This window comes from Lepisosteus oculatus, chromosome 7, assembly GCF_040954835.1.
Source record: "Lepisosteus oculatus isolate fLepOcu1 chromosome 7, fLepOcu1.hap2, whole genome shotgun sequence".
NCBI lineage: Eukaryota > Metazoa > Chordata > Actinopteri > Semionotiformes > Lepisosteidae > Lepisosteus > Lepisosteus oculatus.
Window position 1 is genome coordinate 7,039,276 of NC_090702.1, and position 9,224 is coordinate 7,048,499.

Below are 9,224 nucleotides of genomic sequence, written 5' to 3' on the forward strand. Positions count from 1 at the left end.
TATTGTGATGATGTATTGTGTTACAGAAACTGAATACTTTAGTTAATGCCTTAATTAGGTCCCTGTCTCTACCTGTTGCTACCATGAAGGTTCCAGTTACAGCATAGAAAGACGTAAAGGATATGAATTCAACCTGTCTGTTGCTAATGCTGAACAAATGTGTGGGATGATTACGTTGTGGTGGTGATGTAGAGGTCGTGTGTCTTTCTTGGCATCTGATCCAGGGGTGTAGCCCTGTCTTGTGCACTAACCCTTACCAGAAAAATGCAGCTTTCTGAACTGATGTTAATGCATTTCTTGGATGTAATTATGTACAGTAATTGATTATATCAAAAGATACAATATTATGGTTATAAGCCATGGAACAATATTCTTTCACTTGAGAATTAAAAGCCCAGTGTGTATGTTTATAGTGCTGTAATAATGTACACATTTCCATTTTTACTAAGATTATATCATCTATAACTTGCTGCTGTTTTCACGTAGGAGTGCTTGCTAAAAATAAAACTAATGAGATGTTATAAAGTAGAATTTTGGTCCCTCTTTAAAAAGACATATTCCGAGTATGCACTGTTAGGGCTATAAACAATCGGACTCTAAGAAAAATTATCCTAGAGCAATTTTAATTTTAGTCTTCTTATTGTGCACTAAAATAAATTTATAACAGCACATGATCAGTGTAATCAAAAACAGATGTAAAGACCGAATCTGTAGTGCTGTAGAGAACATTATTATTAGAATAATTACAATTTGAATTCTAATTGAAATTCTGATGTGGGCTGAATTGAATGCAGTATGGTATGCATGGCCAGAAAAAAGCCAAATTTGAATTATTACCATCTCACTACGTGACACCATTTTTTACAACGCACAGCTTTTAAAAATGCTTAAGCAAATTCACCAACCTTGTCAGCAAAAGTGGACAGTGATAGAGTGAACTTTCAGAAGCAAGATGATTTAACAGTGGAACAGCTGGGACTCAGCAATTGAGAGTTTTAAAATGAATTCCAGTAACATCTAGGTGTGGATGGAACGAGAGGTTGAAAATATCCATCCTTTACTGAGCTAACATTTAGCCATTATAAACGCTGTCAGTACAGTATGGGTATGAGACAGGCATTGGTTACATTCAAGTTCACAGCTTTAAATGCTGTAACACATCAATTTCCCTACAGGATTAATAAAGTCTTATCTATCTAAATGAGAGCAAGCTTGGCTGGGAATGTTATTGAATTTTTGTTGCCCTCTGGTGGCTTGGTTTTGTGTTGCATTATGAGGCAAATATTGTAAATACGTTTTTTTCATATCAAGTTATAAATTTTATGATATTGCACAATATACATGCTTTCATTCATTAAGCAAAACTTACAAAATACTGCATGTTTATGTTTGACGGATATCAGCACCACATGTAACATTGACTCACTTTTATAATTGGTTTTGAACTTCACCCTGAAACTCTGATGTCTCCGCAGGTTGAATTTGTATGAGCTCATTAAGAAAAACAGCTTTCAAGGATTCAGCTTGGCTCTGATTCGACGCTTTGCCTATGCATTACTGAAATGCTTGCAAATGCTCCATCGAGAGAAGATCATCCACTGTGATCTGAAACCCGTAAGCAATACTTTACTGCTGTGCTCATGTTGGTCCTGTGTACCTGTGTACAGTAATATTAATTTATTTATATGTCTATTTGACAATCCTTGGTTTTCAGTATGTTAACAAACAGAAGCATGTTCTCAAACAAAAAATGCAATTGTTTGTTATGCTTTTATGGCAGTTTCTTAAATTGTGATGTCATATAATAATAATAATAATAATAATAATAATAATAATAATAATAAATAATAATTAATAATAATAATTGATTACACTTACGTAGCGCTTTTCTAGACACTCCACTTAAAGCGCTTTACAGGTAATGGGGACTCCCCTCCACCAATCACCAATGTGCAGCCCCACCTGGATGATGCGACGGCAGCCATTGTGCGCCAGAACGCTAACCACATATCAGCTATCAGTGGGGAGGAGAGCAGAGTAATGAAGCCAATTCATAGAGGGGGATTATTAGGAGGCCATGATTGGTCAGGGCCAATGGGAAATCTTTATTAAAATTTACATTTAAAATTTACTTATATCTTTATAAATAAATTGGCAGAACAGCAGCGCAGAGGTTAGAATTGCCAGCTCACAGCTTTTGGGTCCTGAGTTCAGTTCTGGAGGTTGTACGTTCTCCTCATCTTTCTGTGGGTTGCCAGTTGTGAGTTGCAGGGTGATATGGCTCCTGCAGAATAAATTATTCTCTTCCCTACTCCTCTTGCAAGGCAAAAAGTCATACTGTATCGTCCTGCCCATACTTCTTTCAATGGTTATGAATGAAGTATGAATGGTTATGAATGTCTATGAATTTCTCTAAGATGAATGGACATGGCAGTACCAGCGTGGTCACAATCTCCGCAGGGAACAGTGCTGTCATGTTCAGTTTGGTCTTGCCGGCCTCCAGAGTTCTGCGTGGATAATTTTATGAGCCACCTTTGCAGTGAATCCCAGGCCCCACAGGGTTGCCAGCTGTTATAGCTATAGTTATAGATTTAACTTTCTGTAATTCTGACTAGAAGATGATACACAACTGTGCTTGTGTATGTATGTATACAAGGCTGCATTGATCATATCTAGTGCCAGATTTCCTATTAGGCACTGTAGGCACAGTGCTTAGGGCCTACAAAGTTTTCTAGGGCCTATGAAGGAGGGAAACACTACGAAACGAAAAGGGAGCTGAAACAACCTACTTGCGAACAACTGTAGGTGCTCCAAATCGATAATTATACGCCATCTAGTGGCCGTTCTAGAAACTAGAAGTATCGAAGCTCCATCAATCACGTGGTTTAGCATTAGAATAGTTTAAAGTGCCTCATGTCAATCGGCGGAATTCAATTGCCGTTTACCCCTCTTTTTGCACGTGTCGGAGTGAAAGTGCCTAGGGCGTACGGACACCAAAATCCGTCCCTGTAGTGAAGACCTATCAAGACTCAAAGGCGTGCAGGAGAAAAAAGACAGCAGTTCTTTACTGTCTTTCACAGTAGTGCTGGTTATAAAACCTATGTGTTTTTTTTTCTTTTTAAAAGGAGAATATTCTGTTGTCCCAGAAAGGACAAGGGAATATAAAAGTGGTTGACTTTGGATCAAGCTGCTATGAACAGCAAAGAGGTGAGCAGTTGTTTGTTTTTACCTTTGTCAGCACAGCAGACAATAATTGCTTTTCATTCAATGGGATTAGAAAACACCTTACTCCCAGGGGTGCCACCCTATCATCCCCCAAGGAAGCACAGCACCCAGCAGAGTGACACACAGCAGACATTATGCCTGAGTAGCCCCACAGCACAATATCTACTGGTCCACCAACATCTCTTACAGCAGCAACATGGGTGTCCTTAGAGGTTTCTCATCCCAGTACTGACCAGGCCCAGTCTTGCTCTGCTAGTTCCGACGTTTGCAATCGGAATGCCAACGTGAAGAAGCTTGTATTTGCGTTCATAAAAATCACCAAAGGGTCAGGGTTACGACCTTAACAATACATCTAGGGTTTGACCAAAAGCCGCAACGTAAAAAGAACAGTCGATAGATCGGATTCCCCTGGGAAGACAAATTCATTCAACTCAACTACCTCCGTTCCCCATAACCAATCTCTCAGCACTCCCTCCCCCCCCCCCCATTTGCAGTCTTGTCTTCCCCTTCTAAATGCTCCCGCCTCGTCTGCTCACTTACTTAATTAATGAATTGGCAACACCTGGGAAAAGAGGAGAAAGCAATGAGAAAAAACACCACTCCAACCAAGGACCATAAGAGTCAGGTCTCGCCCTCCAGAAGGACCGAGGCATGCCTGTCGCTCTGACGCTCTTCTTCTCACTCTTTGTGGTGTTGCAGTGTACACGTACATACAGAGTAGGTTCTACCGGTCTCCAGAGGTAATCCTGGGACACCCCTACAGCATGGCCATTGACATGTGGAGTCTGGGCTGCATCCTCGCAGAGCTGTACACTGGGTACCCCCTGTTCCCTGGGGAGAATGAGGTGGAGCAGATTGCCTGCATCATGGAGGTATGATCTGTACTTCAGGGACATCAGATCCAGCAGTGGTGCCTTGCCAGTGGGCCCCTGCGGTATAGCGTGGCACCGTCAGGAACGAACCCTGGAGTCGTATGTGAGAGAAAGGAAATATTCCATTCAATTCAGCTCAGTTTTATTTCTATAACGCTTTTTACAATGGAGATTGTCACAAAGCAGCTTTACAGATTTCCGGGCCCGAACCCCCATTGAGCAAGCCTAAGGCGACAGTGGCAAGGAACAACTCCCTCAGATTAAAGTAGGAAGAAACCTTGAGTGGAACCAAGGCTCAAAAGGGAGAGCCCATCCTCCTCTGGCCAGCACCGGGTTTAAAACGTGCAGCTATGAAAGGCGTCTGTTTTGTATGACATGGTGGGAAAGGCAGACTAGTGTTTTTAGCTCAGTCAATGTCCAACAGTGTCCAGAATGTTCAGTTAGTTTCCTTCGGTGGTGATTTTCACTGGGAAGTTGAGTTCGGGGGTGGGGGGCAGGGGAGAGTGGGCCAGGGTCGGCCAGTTCTTGTAGAGTCCAGTCTGGCAGGTCCTCACGTGAGCAGGACTGCAATATCGGCTTTAGAGGTAGGCGAGGATGGGCTTTACAGAGGATCGGTTGTTGATTTTACGACCGGTAGATGGAGCTGGATTCTGGATCTGGGCCTCCAGACAGTCCACCTCAGAAGGGATGGATAGAAAAGAGATCCCAAAATAGAAAGTTAGGTGCTGTTTCAGTCAGAGCTTGAGCTTTTCTCAACAACATACTGTACTTGCATGAGTCCATGTCAGACGATCGGAGCAGAAAGAGCGATGGGGCATGAGCTCAGAGAGACACACTGTCAGCAGCTCCAGCCTGACTCAAACCCTCTTTCAATACAATTTCCCGTTTGTCTTTAAAAATAAATGTTCTAATCTGTATTGCATTGATTTACAAGGCAACCTTAATCTTCTATACTGACATATTTTTTAACGCTTTTTGTAACAGACTTACCTGCTAAATGTGCTAAATACAAAAGGCTGAAATAACGGGCTAAAATGTAAAAAATTGGTCCCTGCCTACTTATCTTGGGGTATTTATATTTATGGTAGAAACACACGTTTCAACTGAAGATGAAATTTTGATGCAATAGTTAGAAACACATAAAGCTGAAATGTTTTAACTGATGTATAGCTGTGCTGTACCTGTGCCTCAGTCCTTCCACTTAAATGTTATAACTTTCTCAGAATCAAATAAGTTAAAATGTGGTTCTCTTGTCATGAGTTTTACTGATATCATACAGTTAAAAAAAAAATTCTTGGTAATGGAAGTCATGGTATGTTTTCAATAACCTTTGCCAAAAAGTTCCTTGTTTCCAACCTTTTTTGTTTGAAAAGCCAGAGACTCTTAAAGCTTTTAAGAAATGTTGTTTTCAAGCTATATGTTGGGAGGACAAGCTGTCTTTCGGGCTGGCATATTTTAAATGAGAATATGTGATGTTTTTCAGGTACTTGGACTGCCTCCTAATGAGTTTCTTCAAACAGCATCAAGACGCCGATTATTTTTTGGTAAGACGCTGAATGTTTTCTCTGATCTTCATTTTCTTCTGTTATATAATAAAGACAGGAGCATCATAATTTAACTACTGAAAGCACGTTTAAATTCTGTTCTCATTAGTCAAAAGCAAACATTTCTTAATTGAATTGATGTGCAGATCCTTGGGATATTCCCCCTTACTTGGGATATCCTTGGGAACATGCTTTTGAAACCTTTTAAGTTTTCAATTAGCATGTTGTGTGCTCATGCTGTACACGTGGGTGCTCCAGTAAGCCTCTGTATTCAGAACAACTTTCATTACACAACAAGTCAACATTGTGTGAGTAAAATGAAAACCAATCCAAAAGATGATGTTGGGTTTTCTTTTTCTCCGGCAGACTCAAAGGGGAACCCCAGAAACATTACAAATAGCAAAGGGCGAAAAAGACGACCTAACTCCAAAGATCTTGCCAGTGTGTTGAAAACCAACGACCCCCTTTTCCTGGACTTCCTGAGACGATGCCTCACGTACGTAAAGCCATGTTGACTCACTGAAGACTGGGCTGATTTTTTAAAAAAAAGGAATTAGACTTGATTTTGTTTCTGCTCGCTAGCAATCAGATATTCAAGACTGACTTGAACAAAAAAATATCATTGCAGAACACTGGAGTCCTCGGTCATATTTTGATTAGCAGAATTGCCACATCTGCATCTTAACCAATTAATAAATAATGAATTATCCTCACACTTATATAGCTCTTTTCTGGAGACTGCACTCAAAGCGCTTTCCAGGTAATGGGGACTCCCCTCCACCACCACTAATGTGCAGCATCCACCTGGGTGATGCGACGGCAGCCATAGTGCGCCAGAACGCTCACCACACATCAGCTATTAGTGGGGAGGAGAGCAGAGTAATGAAGCCAGTTCATAGATGGGGATTATTAGGAGGCCATGATTGGTAAGGGCCAATGGGAAATTTGGCCAGGACGCCAGGGTTACACCCCCACTCTTTTTGAGAAACGCCCTGGGATTTTTAATGACCACAGAGAGTTATATGCAATTATATGAATTGGCTACATTACTAGTGTGCTTGTGTAAGGATGAGGGGTGGAACAGATTTGATTGAAATGCGTGCCAACAGCCTCTCTAGGTGGGCTGGCCCTTGCCGTACGACAGTGGCAGCTGGGATGGAGTGGGATGGAGTTCCTGTTCTAACGGACCTCTTGTCCTGTGTTTTGCAGGTGGGACCCTCAAAAGCGTATGACGCCAGACGAGGCCATGCAGCACGAATGGATCCAGGAAGGGCGTTCACACAAGGGGCGCCCCAAAACGCGTCCAGTGAGAAGAACCGCTGAGACCGCCCCCATCACAGACAACAATAAGGAGCACAGCTACCGCAAGATGCCAAGCAACAGGACAGGTACAGGCCCCTTCTCCCACATTTCCACGACACCTCCTGCTTCCCCTCAACAACGTCTTACTGCTTTTGTCTTCCACTATAATGACATTTATTGAAGTGATTTTTAACACTGATCTTGTGTCGTAGATGAACATGTGTAAGAAAATGCCATCATGGGGTTTTGTGTTTGTGATCTTAATATCAAAACGTCGCTAGAAATTTTTTAAATTTGATCATATTCATCAGGGTGCCAGCAGCTATATCACCCTGCAGCTCTCAACTGGCTACCCACTGAAGCTCAGCAGGGTGGAGCCTGGTCAGTACCTGGTTGGAGACCTCCTGGGATCTCCTTTCAGATGAGAAGTTAAACCGAGGTCCTGACTCAGTGGTCATTAAAGATCCCCGGGCATTTCTTGATAAGAGTAGGGAGTTATCCAGGTGTCCAGGCCAAATTTCCCCCCCTCAGCCTTTACCGTGGCTTAAAAATTGTTCCCATGTATGATTGGCTTGCACTTGCCCTACGATGGAGTGCCAGCCCGTCCAGGGTGTACCCTGCCTTGCGCTCGATGCTTACCGGGTAGGCACCGGCTTCCCGCAACACTGTATGGTATCAAGCGGTTTGGCAAATGACGTGACATATTCATCAGGTTTATCTAGATGCTTGCAACGCTCATCTTGAGTTTTTTCGGAGAGTACCATAGAAGGGATATTGTAATCTAAGCCGGTTTTACATTGGCCACGACCGTTGTGATACGTGCAGCGTTCTGGGAAGAGAGAGAAGGTTGAGAAGGCAAAACCACACTACTTTTGAGCAAACGTTGACATGCGCCTTGTGCAAAAAATACTAGTGGTACTAGCGGTCTTAGCTAAGATTAGCCGTGTCTGTAGCGGTCCGGAATGTAAAAAGTAGAAACAGAGCTCGGTAATGATACACTAATATTCGTCTGAAACGTACACATATCTCCTGGCCAAATTTCCCATTGGCCTTTACCAATCATGGCCTCCTAATAATCCCCATCTGTGAATTGGCTTCATCACTCTGCTCTCCTCCCCACTGATAGCTGATGTGTGGTGAGTGTTCTGGTGTACTATGTCTGCCGTCGCATCATCCAGGTGGATTCTGCACATTGGTGGTGGTGGAGGGGAGTCCCCATTACCTGTAAAGCGCTTTGAGTGGAGTGTCCAGAAAAGCGCTATATAAGTGTAAGCAATTATTATTATTATCTCATACACAGAGAACAGTGTCTGCTGTGGAGGGTGGGTGTTAAAATACCCACGACTACAGCAGGATAATCTGGATCTTTGTAGCTTCCCTTTCACTGCTCTCTTGCGTACTGCCTCGAGTGCAACACTTCTTGTTGTCCTGTGCTGTCGTTGCAGCCGAAAAAGGGGTTCCCGATGACGCCGACAAAGCCAGGAGGCAGAACTCCGGAAAAGCAGAAAAGATGCCTGAGGCGGAGCGCCTCAGGCCCCTAGGGGCCTCCGCGGAGGAGGAGGTCACCGAGAGTGAACCCCGAGACACTGGGAGGATGAAGTCAGCGGGGGAGCGCCCTGTCCAGCTCATTATGAAACCCCAGCCTGCAGGCCAGAGCGCAGAGGAAGAGCCACGAGGGCCAGCACAGACTCTGCCCCCTACTGCATAACAGCCAGTACGAGGGCACCAGGAGCTCTCGTTTCTCTGGTCCTTACACATCAGTTTGGCTCAGGGATTTGCAGTAGTTGGCAACATGGTTCATTTTATTAGTTTTAGAATCGGAAATGGTCAATAACCTCCAATGTTCTGCCTGAAGAGACCAGAATTTGGTCTGGATTTTAGCCTGGATGCCAAAGCATCCCCAATGTGCAATACCTATTGTGTTTGTTTGACTTCAAGGGTGTTTTTTCATAGCAAAATCACCCAAGAACTTCAAAGACAATGGGGTTTTTCATGTTTAAGAGATTGCAAAATAGGACTCCTGAAGGCTGAGCCAAACAAAAAGTTAGATTTTAAGCCTTAGTTATCATCACTTGTATTTTAATGAACACGCCATTGGATGAATTTGTTTCTTTTGTGACATCAGTCAGGAGTGTTTTTTTTTCTCAAAACAGTGATATTTTCCTGGTTAAGAATATTAAGTCGGGATTTCAGTGACAGTTTTCTTAAACAGGTCTTAACAAATTGTGTGTGACACAGTGTAGGTAATTTCTTTAATAAAGACTTTATTTTATAGCCTTTA

General features: G+C 42.9%; 1 protein-coding gene across 3 annotated transcripts in view; it reads left to right on the forward strand.

Moving 5' to 3' along the window:
• Positions 1-9,224, forward strand: part of dyrk4 (dual-specificity tyrosine-(Y)-phosphorylation regulated kinase 4) — a 65,689-nt gene extending 56,465 nt beyond the window's left edge. For all 3 annotated transcript variants that reach the window (XM_015353114.2, XM_015353116.2, XM_015353117.2), the window contains 7 exons: positions 1,476-1,614; positions 3,126-3,207; positions 3,925-4,097; positions 5,581-5,641; positions 6,008-6,137; positions 6,851-7,029; positions 8,389-9,224. In XM_015353114.2, the coding sequence (XP_015208600.2) occupies positions 1,476-1,614; positions 3,126-3,207; positions 3,925-4,097; positions 5,581-5,641; positions 6,008-6,137; positions 6,851-7,029; positions 8,389-8,651 (1,027 nt within the window). In that variant the 3' untranslated portion in view covers positions 8,652-9,224. The remainder of the gene's footprint in view (positions 1-1,475; positions 1,615-3,125; positions 3,208-3,924; positions 4,098-5,580; positions 5,642-6,007; positions 6,138-6,850; positions 7,030-8,388) is intronic.